The 19,064-nt window shown below is 43.4% G+C and overlaps 1 protein-coding gene across 9 annotated transcripts in view; it reads left to right on the top strand.

The window, feature by feature from the left end:
* The first annotated feature begins 902 nt into the window (after window positions 1-902).
* The window catches only part of KLHL13 (kelch like family member 13), an 85,096-nt gene continuing 66,934 nt past the window's right edge, over window positions 903-19,064 (top strand). For 2 of the 9 annotated variants that reach the window (XM_040614368.1, XM_040614362.1), the window contains exons 1-2: window positions 903-995; window positions 11,267-11,331. In XM_040614368.1, coding sequence (XP_040470302.1) covers window positions 11,267-11,331 — 65 coding nt within the window. In that variant the 5' untranslated portion in view covers window positions 903-995. Of the gene's footprint in view, window positions 996-11,266; window positions 11,355-15,918; window positions 15,938-19,064 lie in introns of those variants that run through there. The other 7 variants (XM_040614357.1, XM_040614370.1, XM_040614365.1 and 4 more) reach the window with 7 other exon arrangements.

The raw sequence follows: 19,064 nt of genomic DNA, 5'->3' as shown, positions 1-19,064 counted from the left end.
TTGGTCAGAAAAGCAACTTGGGGCTGGCCTTTCACTTGGTAATAACGCTGGTCCCAAATTAATCCCCAGGAGAACGCAAGGAGATGTTTTTGTACAACTATCACTCGCATTCGCTAAGTCACCAAGGGCTGTTGCTGCCTCTTGCTGTCCTCCCTGCTCTTCCAGCAGCTCTTCTTGATGCACCGTGCTCCTGGGGACAGCCCCCACAGGCAGTGCTCCTGCCCCTGTGCACTGCAGCCTGCTCCCTGAATCACCCCATCCATCCCTCCCTACCTCCTTCCTTCCATCTATCCATCCCTCCCTCCCACCCACCCACCTACCCACCCACCTACCCACCCATCCCTCCCTCCCTCCCTTCCTCCATCCATCCACCCATCCACCCATCCATCCATCTGTCCACCCATCCATCCGTCCATCTATCCATCCATTCACCCTTCCATCCATCCATCCATCTATCCACCCGTCCGTCCGTCCACTCGTCCGTCCGTCCGTCCGTCCGTCCGTCCGTCCGTCCGTCCGTCCATCCGTCCATCCATCCATCCATCCATCCATCCATCCATCCATCCATCCATCCATCCATCCATCCATCCATCCATCCATCCATCCATCCATCCATCCATCCATCCATCCATCCCCCCTTTCCTCCCTCCTGCCCCTCCCCGGCCCGCGGGCACATACCACGCCTCTTTTACATAGCCACGCCCCTTTTACATAGCCCCGCCCCTACCACGCCCCGCCCCCAGGCACGCCCCCTCGCCAGTCCCCCCGCCTCGCCTTGGTCCCCTGCCCCCCTAGGCGCATGCGCACAGGCCCGGCGCCCGCCATGTTGGCGCGGGCGGTGACGTGCGGTACCGGGAGGCGGGGCCAGGCGGAGGCGGGGCCAGGCGGCGGCGGGCGGGCGGGCGGGCGCGGGGAGCGGGGCCGCGCTCGGGACTTTGGGAACGCTCCGGAGCGGGGCCCGCGGCCGGCGCCGGGCGGGCAGCCGCGGCCCGCAGGTGAGAAGGGTGCGCGGGAACGCTCACCGGTTCTGCCCCGCTCGGGGTCCCGGTGGGGCCGAGGGCCCCCAGTGTCCTGCGGGGCCTGTGCGGCCGGGGGTCGCGGGCCGGCGGGCGGGGAGCGGGGCCGCCCTGTGAGAGCGGCGCGGGGCCGGGCGGCAGGGAAGGGGCTCCCCTCTGCCGGGGGAGCTGCCCTGAGGGCGGGGAGGAGGGAGCGCTGCTGTTCGCAGCGGGGGGGGGCCTCGGGGTGCCCTGCTTGCACGGGGTGGGGGGGCCGGTAACCCCCCTGCAAGGGGAGGACAGCGTGTTGCAGCGGGGGGAGACCCGGCTTGTGAGGGGGGGGAAAAGAGGGGCTGCCCTCGCTGCAGCCGGGAGCACCGTGCGAGGGGAGAGAAGGGGCGTGCAGGGGGCAGCGGGCTGTGCCGTGCCCCGCGGGGTGTGGGCGGCTGGGGGACGGGGGTTAGCGGGGGCAGGCGCAGGGGTCGCGGCGGGCGGGGGTCCTGGCAGGAGGCGGCGGGGAACGGGGGGAACTGGCCGGGCTGGGGGTCCCAGCTGGCCTGAGGAATGGGCTGCTGTGCTTTGTGCTCCTCCGAAAAAGTGTCTTCAACTCTCCTTGCCCAGGAGTCGTTCCGCAGTCAGTGTAATGGTCTTCTTCCTTCCCCCGACCCTTTCTGCTCATCAGTGTTTATTGTTCCCTGGCCTTTAAATAGGCTGGTTGAGGTCTGGGTGCAGGAAGGAGGTTGGGGGATTACTTCTGAGATGCAGCCCTTAGAAATGGGGATGCAGCTGTAGGTTTTAATTAACTTGTCGGTTTCTTCTCACATAAAATTTAGGCCATGCTCTGTTTTTACTAGGTACTGCTCAGGACTTTTTGCCTTGCTATGAAAAACGTGATGCTAACTTGAGAGCCCTTGGAGTTTTGGCTCAGGTCTTCGTATAGTTCAGGAGATGCAAGGTGCACATCTCAGTTCTGTATGGCAAAGGCCTCTTTAGCCTAGATCTTCAGAGTGTTAGTGAAACTGATGCTGTCATGGACCTGCTGTGAAGTCTGCATCAGAAATATCTCCCTTCCCCATTTAAATATGTCTCATGCATTTGAATAGAATGCCACAGAGGACTCTTCCTTATTCTTTCCCCAGTGAGCTACACATAGAGATAATGCTAATGAATAACCTTCAGGGCACTCTCCCCACTCCTCTGATTTCATGGTAAAGCCTGTTCTTCAATCCTGTTTAATACTAGCATACACTGCAGAGTGTTGATAGTAAAAGAAGTTTGGGTAGTAACTGGGATTAAATACTATCCTGAATGCACTTCTTGTGATCTCTTTGATTCTGTGATTATCAAAATTGTGCTTCTAAACATTTTTCCTTCACTTCTGAAGTTCAAAAAATTGTAGTGAGCTGCCAGCACAAATTAGCATGCTGTTCTGCTTCAAAGAAGCAAGACTGTTTCTCGTGAGCCTTGGCTTGACACCAGGTGTCAAAAATGAATTAAAGCGACTTTACCCCAGCCAGCTTTTTATTATTATTTTAAAGAGTTTCTTCTGTTCTTCTGTAAAAGATTTACTAAACTGAAAGTTAGCTGAGGCTATAGTTCAACTGTACATAAACTGTAGCAGTAATAGTGGCTTGGGGACTTAGCGATTTGTGGTGTCGCTGGCACAACTTCTGGTGGTGCCAGGCATGAAGCAGAACAGCGAACTTACCCAGCCAGAAAAAAAGGGTCATGCACAGACTGCCGGATCTAGTCTGCAGCGCGGTCCCACAAATGGTAGCAGAGCGTGTCTGTGGGGAGATGATGAGCACTGGGATCATCTCAAACAGCTTGTGAGGATTTGGCTTGCTCAAAGCAGGGCTGAGTGGGGTGAGACAGAGAAAGGGAGCCTGTTCAGCTGATAGTGCTACAGAGGCAGTGTGTGTGAGATGGATGGTGAATCCTTCATGAGGCTATAAGGGGGCTCAGAGGGGAAGTGAAATGTAGCTGCTGCAGAAAGGGCTCTTGTGCTGCTGGCACATGAACTGGCGAGAAGCACAGTGGGGTTGAGCATGCAAAGTAAAGCCTTGCTTTTTCCTCTGAATTCTAGTAACCTTAATCTTGTTGGTTTGTTTCTGTCGTTTTGCAACAGGCTGACGGAAGTGTTGGGAGTTTCTGGGTGGTGGGTGGGTGGGGGAATCAACAAACTGTCTCATGTTGAGTGTACCTCAGTATCATATTATACTTGTATGCATTTCATTGACAGTGGTGATCAAGCCCAGGATGTCTGGTTCTAAAAGCATAACCTTTGCTGTTTGATTTAAAAGTTCCAGTGATGTTACTTCAAGGGCTATATGTTCTTAGTATGGTCCAGCTGTTAGAAAGGGGCAATTAGTCCACACTACAAAGAAACATGTTGGTAGAGACTCCAAATGAATTTGCAGTGTATTCTGCTGCGAGTGTTTCTGCTAGCAGTACTGTATCATCTCCACAAATACCACAAGCAAAGCTATCAAAAATGCTCTGCTTTTTCATGGTTGTTACGTTGCTGAAGTAGCAGTGATGTCTAGTACATGGCTTTTTTACTTTATTCTTTTAGTTGATATATCTGTGCTGGCAAAACTGTCTGAGACACTGCACTATGCAAAAATTGAACAGTCATGAAGCATTTGTTTTAAGAGCTAGCAGCCTCAGAGAGACTGTTTGGTGTTTGGCTGTTTCACTGTATCAGTAGTACAAAACTTTTCTAATGAACTCTCAATAGCTTATGAGAGTTGACTTTGATGGCCTCGGGCTAGGTTCACAGGGACAGATGCCTTTATCACAGATCTGGCATAGTGTATATGGTGTCAGCGTGAGTGGGAGGTAAAAGCTTAAATAGATGGGGCAACAGATGTTCTGCTTTCTTTTCAAGGTTCTCTACTTTCAGCTTTTTTTAATTCTCACAGCTGTATTGCATTGTCAGAATACTGAATGGAAACATTTTTATGGTTTTCTTTTTAACTATTTGTGATGCAACAAGCTTCCTAAAATTGGGAGATTAGAGCTTTATGGATAAATTAAAAACTCTAGCGTGGAAGAAACTTTTCTTAGTTCATTTGCTATCCCTAAGCCAAGTGTCTTTGAAAAACTAGGAAGTAGTTAAGCAATGTCAGTGGTCTCTGGAAGAAAAGGCATGCTTTCAGTGGGCATGCAGGGTAATTGATAAATTTGCTGGTTTCTTCTGAATTATTTTCATAAAGCTTTGTCTCTAAGGGTTTTACACAGTGGTAAGTGTTTCAGGGTGAAAGCGCACCTATGCTGTATAGTGTGGATAGCCTCTGTCCCGTGTCAGAAGGATCTGACAAGGGAACTAAGCTCCAAGTGCATTGAATTGCGATGTGTGACTTGGTATTGGTGACAGGAGAGTTTCAGAAGTGGATTTCTTGAAGGTATCTTTTGGATTAGGACATGATCTGTTTGAACCCAAGAGGAGCTTGCAGGCTGGGACAAAATTTTAAGTCTGACTCCTTTAATTGGCCTGTATGTTTGAGAAGACTAACAGTAAGAAAATTCAAAAGATTTCCCATGTTCAGTGTCCTATAATGAATTTGATGTCTTCCAACATGTATTTTGAGAAGACATTTTTACATGAATCAGGTATGTTAAATTTTTGAAGAATGCACCAGCTTCTGATTTGCGTTGTCAATGTTTTTGCTTTGAACTTGCTGTGGGCAGTATGTAATTTTGTTTCCTTATGTGGAAAAAGTGCTTTGTTGTCAATACGAACGACACTGGTCATATGATTTCTTGGGGCTTTTGTTTTAACTTCTTTGTGATTGATGCAGCTGCTTGGTGGTGTGTTCTATGGTTGTGAAATGTGAGATTTGTTTGGCAATGCCAACATGTTCTTTGTTTTTAAAGCTATTCTGCTTGGTTTCTCTAATATGAAATATTTTAAATATGAGAAGACTTATGTACAGGTGAAAGCAGAAATGAAAATAGGTTGGGAACAGAAGTTTTGCTTTCAAAGAAGTTCTCAGAGCTTTTGCCTTGACTTGTAGTTGCTTAAATTTTGAGGGAAACTTGAAACCTTTTCCGTTGCCATGTTAAAGAGCATTAATCCTGGCAGGTGCCCTGTGCCCACTTGAACGGTCAGGTTATGTGTCCTGCTGTTCCTTTCCACGGGACCCTGCTCCGGAGGGGTGCCCAGATGTTGGTGCACGTGGAAGGCTATTGACAGGGCCAAACTGCTGGTGTCTTTTTGTGCAGGTGTGGATGGGACCAGAAGCAGAACTGGTTGTCAGTAGTCAAAGCAGCAGGACTTGACCCACATCGTCGGACAATTTCCTTTGGCTCCCGCAGCGTACTGGCATACGTACTTGTTTGTCCTGTCTCTCGGAAGTCTCTTTATTTGCCTGAAGGTGGGAGGTATAAGCTGCTTTAGGACGGAGGTCCTGTCTAAGCTGTTCCACCTTGGCAGAAGAAAAACAGCCAGCACAAAGCATGTGGGAATGTATTGCACAGGTCTCATGGTTCAAACAGGGATGGGATGATTTGACTGCCTGTGCTAGCTCTGAGGACTTAAAAGTAAATGTTTTAACAGATATTGTAGTACTCAGTATGTCAATACGTTAGTCCCATTATGAATGCAAATTTCCATCTTTGTAAGGAAGTGAGGGAAGAACTTTGTTCTTTTATTCTTTATGAGAAAAATAAATAGAGGGACAATTTTATCAGTCTAGCATTCAGAAATTGCAGACCAGGACAAATGAAGACAGTGATACATTGTAAATTAGCTTGATTATACCTCCATCTGGTCAAGTGCAAACTTTAGGAGGAAGGTGAAGTTCCATGTTGTGAATAAAATAAAGCTGAATTCTTGAGGTGTATAATAATGATTAAATATTAGAATCCTGTATGTTGAAGAAAGCAAGGATAAACATGTAAATTTAAACCCAGTTCCTTTTGATTGTTTTTTATGATCTCCATGCGAGTGGTCTGTTCTTACATCAAGTTGAATGTGTTCCACGTGCATTCCATTTAGCATCGTGGGAACTTTGATTCTTTTGAGTAACTGACCTTATCTGATAATGCTAATGTGGAATATCCAGCAGTATGTTAAGATGGTGATCTGAAATATCCAGCAGATTTTTATTGTACTGGCACAAAACCCAGCTCTCTAAAGTTGAAGCTGTTACACATTGTTGTAGTATGTTTTCTACTTAAATAATCCTGTAAGAAATAAATACGAAACATTTCTTTTAAATTTTAAACTCCTTCATAAACCTGTTATGGATTGAAAATTAAGCAGAAGATTCACACTTGGAGGGCAAAACCTGATGCTAGAAGCTTTGGAGGCAGTTTGGTGCTGCAGGTACCTCATCTGATACGTCTCGGGTGGTCCTACCTTGTGCCCCAATCCCTGCTGCGGCTCCCTTGGCAGAGGTAATGCTTATGTGATTGCAGGGTGATTTCTTTCATGCTGCTTATCTCATGGGAAACTAACCCACTCGGTAATGTTTTTATCAGTTTGCTAACTCACCCTGTGGCTACACCTTACTATTGCTCTCACAGGTAGAAACAGGAGTGACGTGGCTGGAGGTGAGTGGAGGGAAAGCAAGACTGCTGTTCCCAGCAAATGCTGGGGATGGAGCATCACATTCAACACAGCAGGATGGGGACAGTGCTCCCACTTGAAACTAGTCATGTTTCCAGATGCCTTTAAAGAGATGTTCCTGGGACTGCTGTTCTCCAGCTAGCTTTCTGCCTGTGTAGGAGCTGAATGATCCACATCATTTCATGCTTTCCGTAAAATCTTTACATGAAAGCATGAGTTCTGCACTACAGTGAGGTAGAGGAAAGGCTTTTTTTCCTGAGCTCTGGAGGAATCAAACCGCTGGCCTGCATCCTGCTCGCAGATGTTATGTGGCTCTTGAAGGAAGCAGAGAGGGAGAAATGGTTTGCCCTTCTGCCTTGTCAACTTTTGGCTTCTCTGTGCCTGACGCTCAAGTAGCTTCGCTGTTATGCAACAGGCATGGTTCTGGGCAAGGTTATGGCTGCCCACGGATTTTGAATAGAACAGAGGAAGTGAGTAGCACATCCGTTATTTAAAGAAAGCTGTGAGTGGCACTAGAATCCTACAGACGTTGGCATGTATTCTGTACATGCATTTTTTTTTTTTTTAGAAGCTGGTTACCCACCACGGTGCCAGAGTTGTAGAAGGCTTGTATTAATAGTTTACACACACGCCCCCGCCACCGCTCGCCAGCCTCCTCTCCCTGATCATCTTTCTGCTCACTGCTAGTGAGGAACTTTTTAAGTAGTAGCAGCTAGAAGTTACAAAATACATGTGGTTGTATTGCTGTCACTTATTAACAACTATATTTTATTGCCTGTTTATGCTGGAAGCTTTTAACGGGGACAGAATGTAACCAGTTCTGTTTAATATTGAATTTGTAACTTATCAGTGATGGTATATCTAGAAATCTAAGCTGGGCTCTTGTGTTTGCTGTTCTAAGCTTGTTTTTATACAGTGGAATTAAATTATTTCCTTCAGGGTATACGCCCTATGAGATATATAAACTAGAGACTTTGCAAGCTTACACATTCAAACTGGAAATTATGAATGAAACAAGTGAGCTACAAAAGAATCAAATTGTAAATCTAGATAATTCAGCAATATTGAATCTGAATTTACTAGATTGCTCAAGTTGCCTTACATTGCTCCCCCAATGGCTATGCAAATCAGACCAGTCTTTTGCGGCTGCTGACATTTGTCACGGAAGAGTAACGGTAAATGCATAAGCATTCACAGTCTCTGTTCTTCATTTGACTTGGGTGTTATAAAATACTGGTATCTTTAATGGCAGAAGGGCTAGTGTCAGGAGTTTCATCATCTTGGTGAGACTTGGTACCATGTTTTCTCTGAGTCTGAAAATTTTGTCCTTAATGTCCAAGTAGGGAGTTTTGTTATTTGAAGGAGAGTAGTAATGAGGTGATTATATTATCAGCTATCTTGGAGTTGGTGGAAGATAACTCCACCAGTTATCTTAGTGATGGTGGTATCGTTAGCTATGAGAGAGCCTGGGCTGTATCTTTGCAAGTAGGCTAATTTTTTCAGGAATTGTTTAGGAGCTTACCTTAATGTAAAGTTGGATATGTGGAGGAGTTTGCTGTGATGCTCTAAATGGAGCATGGTACAACTCCCCTAGCATCTCCTTTTAGCAAGAAGATGGATACCCTGGGGTTTTGTTTTCTTACCACAATTCCTTAATTTCAGGTTTTTTTCTTAATGCTCTTGCTGATCTGTATACCTGATGGCATTTAAGAGCCATAGTGATGGACCAAGACCTTGGTGTGATAGTGCTTCACATGTGCAGAATAAAAAGGCAGTTTCTGTTCCCAAATCTTACGCTACTGTAGTCTTCTACTTGTTATTTTGCTCGGGTTTGTGTTTGGTGGTGGGTGGGGTGGCTACAACAGATTAAAAAAAAATAGTTAACATTGTTGGCAACATCTTAGTAAGCATGTAGTCTAACTTTAGCCTGTGGTGGTAGCATTTTTCTCTTTCAAAACTTAATGTAGCCTTAAGGCAACTTAATGGATTTTTACCAGCATCTTTTGCCTTCTTTCAAGGGCAGAGGCTTGCATGCAGTGTGACCATTGGTGCTGATGTGGCTGTCCTGGCTTGTGGAGTTCTAAGTTGCGTCTTTTCTAAGAGCTAGGTGAAATTACTTCCCTAGAAAGGGCTGAGCAAATGTAAGCAAGAATTGCCCTCCTCTTAAAATTCATTTCTTGAGTCATGACAAATGTGCCAACAGGCCTAGTTTCTTTTGGGACTCTGGCAGGGGTTTCTTGTGTGGTTTTGCTGTTGGCCATCATTCCCGGCTTGTAGAAGGAGAAAATATTTCAGTAGGGGGGCTGTTAACCTTCCTTCTGGCAGCTTAGACAATTATGTGAGCTCTTCTGCAGAACGCCAACCAAAATAAGCTGGAGTAGTTTAAACAGCCTAAATAATCACACTTTGTATTGGTTGATCCTGAGTAAACAGGTTAAAAAATACTTAAAGCAGCTCAGCTGGTAGCCTTCTGGCAGAGAGCAGGGACAAGCAGCTGAGGGTGCTGAGCTCTCCTGTGGCACAGCTGTATCGAGAGGAGGAGATCCAAACCCAGGGCAGAGGTTTGCAAGCTAAAAGGCTGCTCGACGGGTAGAAATGTGGCTTCTCCCCTGCAGATAACCCTGTGATTGCAGGTGGAGTAAGAGAATCCCAGTTCATCGTCCTCACAGGCAGTGAGTGTGTTTTCTGGTTAGGCTGTATTGATCTGCTGGTGTGGAGTGAAAGAAGAAGTGGTTCAATTTAAGCATTGCTGATGGGGATGCAGGGGAGGGCAGTAGTGCTAGCGCTCTGCTGATGGTGCCGCCAGGCTGGCGGGTGCTGTGGGATGAGGTGTGGGGTTGATGTGCAGCAGTGTCCTGTCTTCCCCATGTGTGTACGGAAAAGTCACATGGTTGTAACCAGCTCCCATTACTAGTTCAGATTGTTTATTCATGAATAAAATCAATGGTAGGAGGGGGGGGGGTGGGCCGGAAAATGCGAATGTGCAAGAGAAGAGGTTGCATGGCAACACTTTATAGTCCTGAACATGGAATCAAGAATAAATAATGGTGGAAAAAGAAATGGGAGGAGGAAAAAATGAGTGAGTTGGAGGAAAAACCGCTATCTTTGTATTGACTTTATTGTTTCAGTGCCATCCCAGATGTGTCTAACAAGTCTGGCATTGTTCGAGATTTTCATCACTGAGAGCCTTTCATAAGGCCCTCCACTGTAACGCTTGTGTGTGTCGCTGGCGTAGCCTGACACGGCTTTGCAGAGACGCAGGTTATGCAAAATGCTCTGCTAGGGGATGGTGGGAAGCCTGGGTCTTCCTCCTGGTTTCAGAGGGCTTCTTGCCACCAGAAACTGTTTTCTAACTTCTTGTCTTTCTGGCTTTCTTCACTGAAACAACCTGTGTAAGAGGGTTCCTGGTGGATTGTGTGTGCCATTCCTGACATGTTAATATTTTAATTGTGGAACACGGGTCTTTCTGATGGCTGCCATGCATAGATGGGCGTGTGTAAAAAGCAAAATAATTTGACACGTTTCAAGGAGGAATATCAAAAGGAATAAAGCTTCATGGAATAAGATACAATAGGTTCTGTTATCTTCAGGTAACTCCTTTCTTTTGGTTAAGAGGATTGAATGTCCTGTAGTGCTTCTTGTCAGTTTCCTATGTGATTTTTATTGTTAGTATTGTTTTAACTGGATGAATAGCTTCAGGTTGGCAAGGGCTTGTAATTGAAAAATTATTATTAATTCGTTGAATTATAGAAGTGACCCTCACTGGCGTTAACTGAGTGTGAGAATACGAGTTGCCAAGTGTAATGTTTCAGTTTTTTTCTTTTCTGAGGGGAAATGCAGAGGAAGTGAAAGGTGGCAGCGCGTTTACCAGCGTTTCCTCACTTTGCTTTACGTTAGAATGAATAAAAAAGGGACTGCCATTGCAAATTACAATACTGCTAATTGCTCTTTGCCTTTTTGGGGTAACTGGCTGCTTTTTTCCATGGACATGCTATCTTTTCAGCATTAGGAAACAAAAGCAGTGTCTTCTCCCAAATCCTGCTCTCCAGTTGTTCGTTCTGGCCGGTAAGATGACTTCCAAATGGCGGTGAAACCTTTCACTGTAACTTTGTGCTATTTCAACTCCATTGTGACTGGTGTTCTTTTTGCAAGCCCAGCCAGATAGCTTCCTGCTGTGGTAGCAACTGTGGGGTGAATTTATGAAAAGCACGCTTGGCTTAATATCATGATGCAGGGTATTACTTCTGTTAGGACTTCTATACCTCCTGTGACTTGTGTGTGCTTAGTGATTTACATAAAATGCAGGGTCTACTTTGGAGATACACATAGAGACTGTCTGACTAGCTTAAAAGCAAAAATTAGCTCAAACTTTTTTTTCTTCTGCGCTATTGTTGGAATTGATTTTTATTTGAAGCTGTAGCCTTCCAGAATTGTGTATGAAATACTCTGTATACATGGAAAAGAGCAGGATGCCACATATTTGTTGTGAGTTATGTGAACTTTCCCTCCAGGCAAGAAGTGGGGCTATCCAATTTTCCACTCACAGTGGAGACAGAGCTCAAAGAGCTGCAGAAGCCAATAGTTAACTCTGTTGGAGATGCTATACCCTGCAGTTCTTTAAAATAACATCTACAGTGAATAATAGTGTGCAGACATATGTGACAATTTTTTTTTCTTTTCCTGAACCTTGTTCTAGATGTCAAAATTAACCTGGACTACTTGGGAATGGCGAAACATAGCCCTGGGATCCTGCCATGAACAGTAAGAAAGTTGAGATGCTTTGTGTATGGAAATCATTATTTATTTTTTTTTAAATGGCTAAACCCCAGTGAAACTGTTCCTGTTCAATTAACATTAACTAGGCAACACATTGTGTAGTTCAATGTGGATGTGCTCCCAGCTTTTCATGCAGTAAAAAGGCAGTACAGTAAGTCAGAGGGGTGGCTCAGTAGGGGAGCACTCTTTGGGAAACAATACTGGGGAGGTCTCTGCAACCAGTATGACACTGGAGGTGGGAAGGCTATTATGGGTGGTGCGTTATGAAATTGAGGTGGTAGCTGAAGGATGCTTTCCTGTAATGTGTAATTATATTGTGAGACTCCATTGTTATCTAGTGTATAATTATATCGAGACTCCATTGTCATGGGATATCTTGAATGCAAATTAGTTTGAAATGTGATTAGACAAATTAGTGGAAGAAAAAAGTGAGTTGTGGGGTGGTGAAGATGGCATTCTGGATGCAGTTTGTGGGAGGAAGGCCCTAAAAATGTGGCTGAGGGAAGCTGTCGTCACTGCTCCTCAATCAACTGCTGTCAGACAGGTAGCTTGGCTAAACGGGTCTTTGGTCTGACCTTTCATATCTGACTTCCGTGTGGTGATTTCCTTATAGTAAACTTACTGTTTAATAGATGTTGGTTAAATGGTTCGTGCATCCAAGGAAGCAGGCACCTTTACAGATATCCTTGAGTGTCAATCAAAATATTCAGATACTTTTGTGTTGTTGGTAGCCTGAAATGTTCTGGTTTGAATACCTAAATAAATATTTAGGTATGTACATGCTCTGTATTATTCATATAGTTTTTTCCAGGTGGTGTTGTAGGCATCCTTAAATTGATGCATTGAAAATTATTCTGATGAATTTTCCTAGTACAAAATAGATAACTTAAAGAGAGACTGTGTGGGTGAGTAGCATGCTTGTAAAGTGTAAATTTTCAGCATCTGCTGTTGATGCTATTTGTCAGCCTTTACTGGGACAGAAATTAGAAGGCTTGTGTATTGTTGGAGATCATGATTTGGATATAGTCAATTGGAAATGAACAACTCTTGGAAACTCTTGTATCTAAACTCCTCACAGCAGTTTAAATGCTTAACATGCAAGTGTTCAAATGAAAAAAAAAAAATTCGTTTTCTTTTGTAGAACTCTCTGATCATGTCATGTTTAATTCTGTGGGAGCAGTGTTTTACCCAGGACTTTCAAAAGCTCATTGATATACTTGAAATGTTAGGCACTGTTAGAATCTTGAAAACCTCAGAACTCTCTTTTGATGAAAATACTGTAATTGTTAAATTGTTGTGGATCAAATTACGTAGCCTTAGGTCATTTATTAGAACAATTGATAGAGACAGAGGAAGCTGTTTAGTTCTTTGTACAAAATGGTGTAACAAGGAGATACTGTTAAGACTGCTTTCAGCTTTTTGAGAAGTTTGTTCAGCTTAGCTGGAAAAGATAAATGTATGTATTTGTAGATTATTAAGTAGCTTTGAAATCTTATGATAATGCAGCTAAAGCTTCAGTTTACTTTTTCTGATCATGGATAGACTGAGCTAACAATTTAAGCTGTGCTGCTCAGAAGTAAAACATTCATTTTCAACTGTCCTATTTAGCAGGCTTCACTGCTTGAAAGGTAAGGCAGGAAGCTTTGTTCAGCTGTTTGCTGTGACAAAACCTTGTGATTTCTTCTGGAGTTGAGAATAAATGTATGTAATGTCAGAGTGTAATCGCACATGTACAGTGTAGTTAAGAGGAATTTTAAGGAGGAAGTGATTCTTGGTATAAGTTAGGACATCTAGAATGATCTTGGGTTTTTTGTTCCCGGCCAATCAATTACCTAAAAATTCTGTGGTTTCTCCTCCGGCTCTTTTTTTGAGGTGGCTATTGGAGCCAAATGAGTTGTACTGTTGTACTGGTGCTTAAGGTTCTCGTGTTTGGGAGGTTCTTAACGTCCATTTCTAGGACAAGTGGCATTAGAAATCTAAATCTCACCTTGGTTATCAATCCTCTAGTGTTAGAACATGTCCTCCTGATACTAAGTAATAAGCTAAATTACTAACATGTGAAGTGCATCTTATTCAACTCTCATGTTGTTTGGCTTATGATAAGCCAGTGAGTTGTGTGTGCTATGTTGCGCTCTGGATAGCCTTATTGACCTAGTGTTTCCTGAATTATCACTTCAGTGATTGTGTCTTTTTTTTAAGGTATGCTCGAAATAGCTGTTAAAAAAACAAAAGAAAACTAATGCTTTTAAGTGGATCTACAGCCTGGTGTTCCCTTAGTTTCCGCCTTCACCTGTTAACAGCACTCCAAAATTAGTAAGCTTGCTGATGATGATTGGTGTTTGAAATCATGCTGACTAACTTGATCCAGAAGCATTTTTCCCAGGACTTTATTTGCATATGTATATATATATTTTTTTTTTTCAAAGGATGTGGTTTAGATGAAGCCTGTGGGTGAAGGACGTGGCTGACAAAAGTAACAGCAGGTGGGAAGGCTCAGAGTTTAGTGCAAAGTGATTCCAAGGTGGCTTGTCACATGGCTACTTGAATGGTAGCTTAAGGAAATAACATGGATTGAATTTCTCAGTGAAGTAGGTGTCTCTGATACTCTGGTGTGTGATACAGGAGAGGTGTAGCAGAAGTTGGGAAAGTGGGCTTTAATGATCTGAGCTTTTTTGCTTTTTTTGGGGCAGGTAATATATGCTGGCTATCCAAAAGTCACTTCTGAAGACCGGAAGATTTCAGTCTACTGGAGCGTACATTAAAATTAGGAATTTCACCTCCTGTTGTTATCACTCATTTTCAGTCGGGTGTGAACTGGCCTTTTCATTAACCCTTCCAGAGCAGCATTTAGTTGATGCCTCTAAATCTGTGGCATACACTCCCCAGAATGGAGCTCCTTACAAATGGAAGGGTCTTAACTCTGTACATTCAGAGCTTTTGAGAGATAACTATTAAAAGCCTTCCTCCCATCCTAACCATGGAGGCAGAAGACCGCATTGCTTTTAATAGAGGAGTGGCATGGAAAATGCTTGCTTTATGGTCTGGACACAGACAAACGAGTATGGGCATCGTCATCAGTAGGGACCTGCTCAGGACTGGGTGTAGGGATAGCATCAGTGGAGCATCAGCATTTTAGGCAGCTGCTACTGCCAGACCCTGTGGGTGCTGTGCATAGCTCTGAGTGATGCTTGGAGCTGCAGCTGTGGGTGAAGAGGTGGTGCAGATGTCTGAGCCAAGGGCAGGTGAGACAGAGCAGTGCTGCTGTCCAAGCAACAAAGCCAGTGTGAACCCAGGAGAGTTACTAACCTGTCAGGTCTGCATGGCTCTGGCAGGGAGCTGGTTTGTCTCACATGTGCTTTCCTGTGTTTTTGGACACTGGTCCCTGCTGCCTCCTGGTTTCCTCCCTGTGCTGGTACCTTAAAACTCGCTGCCACTCGTGTCTCATCTGCAGCCTCCTCCTGTGCCCCTTTGTTCCCAGGCTGGGATCATTTTGTGTAGAGCTGGTCTTGTTAGGGCTCAACCTAATGGGAAAAACGTCCATTCATTCTCTGAGGTTGAATTAAGCTATGCTGTAATTGCTGAAGCTCCTTGTTTTGAGATCATAATATAGGGGCATCCAATATGGCATTTCCCTGCTGCCTGTGGTGTCATTTAAAACTGCAGGTGTTTTACTTGGGTGCGCTTTGTAGGCAGCGTATTAATGGTTTGATCTTCCGAGAACTGTTTTTTCTTGCTATATGAGTGGAATACGATACCGAGAAGCTTGTTTGTTGTACATAAAATATTACTGAAGACTTCTAAGCTTGTGTGAACATATTGAAGCTTGGTTTGTGTTCCTAAAATAAGTTGAATAGAATTTTCATTGAACATGTTTTTAAAGCACATTAACAAAGGGCATTATGTAATTGCAGTTAACAAGCGTGGTAGCATTGCTTTCGGTGGGTAAAACGCCTTCACTTAACACAATTATTAAACTTCTGTTAGGATAAGATCTGTTCTGCTACCTGGAGTTGTATTTCAACAGATAGTTGGCTTCCTTTACGACACTGAGTTTTTCAAAATGCGGTACCTTGGTTAACTGAAGCGAACTGGTACCTTCAGTTGCATCTTCTGTAGTCTTAAGGTAAGGGGGTTCTTTTGTGTGTGGACTTGATTTTTATTGAAAATGTTTAAGTACTTACATACTTCTAGTTTATAGGTGGAAAATAGTAATGATTCTGCTTGTTAATTATTGATTATTGGGTGATATTTGATATATGTTAGTGCTGCTCTTGGGTAATTCAACTCTGATGCCTGTTATAAAAGCTGGGAGGCTGTGCTGATGTCCAGAAACACGTACAAAGTTCATGATGAAAATTTCATACGTCAGGCTATCCTGCTTTTAAGATAAAAATGCTGTTTTAGGCATAATAATTCTCTGTATTTATGGAGAGATTTTTCTTATTTTTACTTTTATTTAGAGATTAAAGCAGCTCTTTCAAGAGTACAGTTTGGTGTCAGATTTAGTCGGCTGCTGCTGAAGGTGCCAGTGCTGTCTTCTGCTTTTTGCACAGTTGGTCATTGGGTGCCGGGGATGTGTGGGTGCTACCAGGTGAGTGGAAACACCTTGCTGGGCTGATGGGAGGCAGTGTGTTAGCTGTGCTGGGTGCTGCTGGCTGTTTTCTCTTGAATTCTGCAGCTGGTTGGTTTGTTAGGTTCAGCAGAAAGTAAGCAAGTGGTAGTTAGGTCCAACTAAGCGTAATGTGGAACTGTGTCCTTCGTTAATGTTCTCGGGCTAGATTTTAGTGTCGTGCTCCCTGTAGATCTAGTCAACAGTCTGTTTTCCAGCAGTTCTGTTTTATGGTTTTAATTTTCATTGGCTACTATTAGTTTTCACGTGCTAGAGAAAGGACTGTGTTCATGTTGTAGGTCAGGCTAAATCACAGCATCTTCTGGCTTTGTGACTTCTGAGCATCATTTTGAAAACAGCTTCCCTTCTGTGGAAATGACGTGTTTGCTGAGGTCTGTCCTCTGACCTGCTGAGCATATTCTTCATGTTCACTGTGCGCTCTTTTGTTTACCCCTGAGGATGCATGGGTTTGTTCATTTCATGGCTTCCTAGACTGCCCCACACACTTCATTGTACGCTCTTGACACGTGTCACTAATTTTCTGTTGTTTTTGAAGAGCTGACTGTAACTGATACAAGTAACCTACATAAACCGTGTGCATTGTCTATCAGCTCTGAAACGTCTAGAGCATTCTGATAGCAGATGAAATATAGGCATAAAGTAGTTTCACAGGGTGTCTGCTATGTGTGTTGTGTGCACTGGCATATGACCAACACAGGTAGTGTTTTTATTTACTTTATGGAATTGGAATTAGAAGTAGTGTAACTTCTCTGAGAAATGCTAGTCAATTTATACATGGGTCTTGACCACACCTCTTTTATTCTGTCTTCCCAAACTCATGCTGAGGGTCATTAAAACAAATATAATCTGTTATATAGGAAACGAATCGTTATTCATAAATATACGTACTTGCTTTTGTATATCGGAAAGAATGATGACAAAATATAACAGCAGCAACACGAGCATACACCACAAACCAAAGGGACCTGAGGAACTTGCACAGCAGTGAGAAATTTAGCCCCCAGCTCCTGGCCCAGGGAGGCAAGTTAGTGCTGGTGATCAGATTTGTCCTTTCTGTGGACACAGTGAGTAGCTGTAAAATTGTAAGCAGAGGTGTGAATTTCTCATATTTGTGTGTTGGGCATGTAGAATCAATGGTGAGGATGGAAAAGTTGATAGCGGTGCTGTTGTTGAAGTTGAAGGTTAGCTAAAACTTTTCTGACTGTGAAAAATTTTATTTTTAACGTGGAATTTGAACTATCTGAATTTCTGTGGTAGTGAGACTTGGTGTATGTTCCTCATGCACTTGATGGATTTTGTGCTTTATTGGAAGAAAATCCATTAGTTGACAGTTTTAGAACTTGTGTGCATCAGCTTGCCTGCACTATTTATTTTTATAATCTTTAGTTTTCTCCTGTGTACAGGGGGAAAAAAAACATTTCTCATTTTCTACTGCAAGTCAGCCCCACGTGGCTGCAGAGGTAGTTTTTGTCCTGTCAGCAGTGGTTTTAAAAAAAGCCCGTAACTTTAAAAAAAAAAAAAAAAATTCAGCTTTCACCTTGTAGTATAATTGGCTCAGCTTTCTTTCACAAGCAGAGTAATGTGAGCAGAAAACAAGCTGTTCTGCTAAGACCTCATCCCAGAGATACCTTCAGGTGAGAGCAGGAAATATACAGATAGAAGGGATTTAATTTTTGAAGTCACTCTAATAGCTTTGTATTGGAAACTAGGCAACAGGGGTGAAGTTATTAGAAGTAGTACTGACTGTGTGTAAATACGTTTGCCAGTTTAATGTGTTAAACAGTCTCTGCAGGAAGGTGAAAGTGATGTTTTCAGGAGTTCAGGTCTGGTTTTGTTGGGCACAGCACAAATTTATTGTGTGCTGCTAACCCTTATTTCTTGAAAAACTTCAAGTCAACTTAGCTGCAAGTTTTTTAAGAGTGACCTGTTTAGGGAAATTAATGTAAAATGGAAGGATTACCTCCCCCCCCCCCCCCCCCCCCCCCCCCCCCCTTTATTTATAGTTTAATAATCGAAAGGCCAGCTTTTCTTCCTGGTCTTTAAGCAAGCTGGAGTGAGCAGTATAGTTGATCTGTACAGATAAGCAACCCTGTTAAAGACCACATCAAAGGAACATGGTTTTGACCTCACAGGTGTATGCAAAGATGCTTAACTATATACACAAACTCATCTGTAGTATATGCTTGCTCAAGAGGAGGCCAGCTTCATCTATTAGAATTAATTTAATCCCAGCCTTAGAGTTCTGTGAAGTTGAGGGGCAACTCTCTTTTGATCCCTTCCTGCTGTTGTGTAGTGTATTTGCCTCATCAGAGAAGCCTGTGCAGTGCCCACAGGATGGTAAAACGAGTGAGACTACAGTGTCCATCCTAATTACATTAACCACACTGTGTATCATGTAGAACTTTGCAAATAACTTATTTCTGAATAAGATGGTAGGAGAGTGGTTCAGAAGTACATGGTACTCTTTGAACATGTTAGTTTTATGATAGAGGATAGATAAAACATGTTCTATTTATTCATCAGACTTACTCAATAGAGGAAAACCTTGAAGTTTATTTGGAACAAGGGGATGTCCTAAGAAGCAGCAACGCCAGGAGTTAAGAACCGTCTTATTCTACCTGCTGCTTTAGCATCAGTGCGAGGGAGTGGGCAAATTAGGTGCTGTTAAGCAATTCTGTTTGATGCCGCCTCTGTTATGGCATGTTTAAAGTACTGCAAAGCACAGACTAAATTTATAATTCATGTTTACAAATATTGTCTGCTGTTTCTTTCCCCTAAATGTCTAAATCTGCTTTACCAAAGTAAAATTTTAGAGAGGCTCCTAAGTTACCATTGCTTGTGAGCTACTCTGAAGTCAGAATTTTATGTGTAACGATACAGAGGAATTGGAGGGGAGAGGATGATTTGCAGAAGTTTGTTTTTTCTTTTGTATAAACAGACCTATTATTTCAAATCTGTTACATAGATTTAATGTTTCGTGACCATATCTAAAAATACCGTTTTACTTGTGTATGTTGAAAGTATTAATTAAGGGGTAGGAATTGCTGCTTTGGGCTGTGAGTTAATAGTAAATAGTAAAGAAATATCT

Source organism: Falco naumanni, chromosome 14 (assembly GCF_017639655.2).
Source record: "Falco naumanni isolate bFalNau1 chromosome 14, bFalNau1.pat, whole genome shotgun sequence".
In the NCBI taxonomy this organism is placed as follows: Eukaryota; Metazoa; Chordata; class Aves; order Falconiformes; family Falconidae; genus Falco; species Falco naumanni.
Note: the sequence above shows the minus strand (reverse complement) of the source record. Positions and strands in the feature narration are given on the sequence as shown.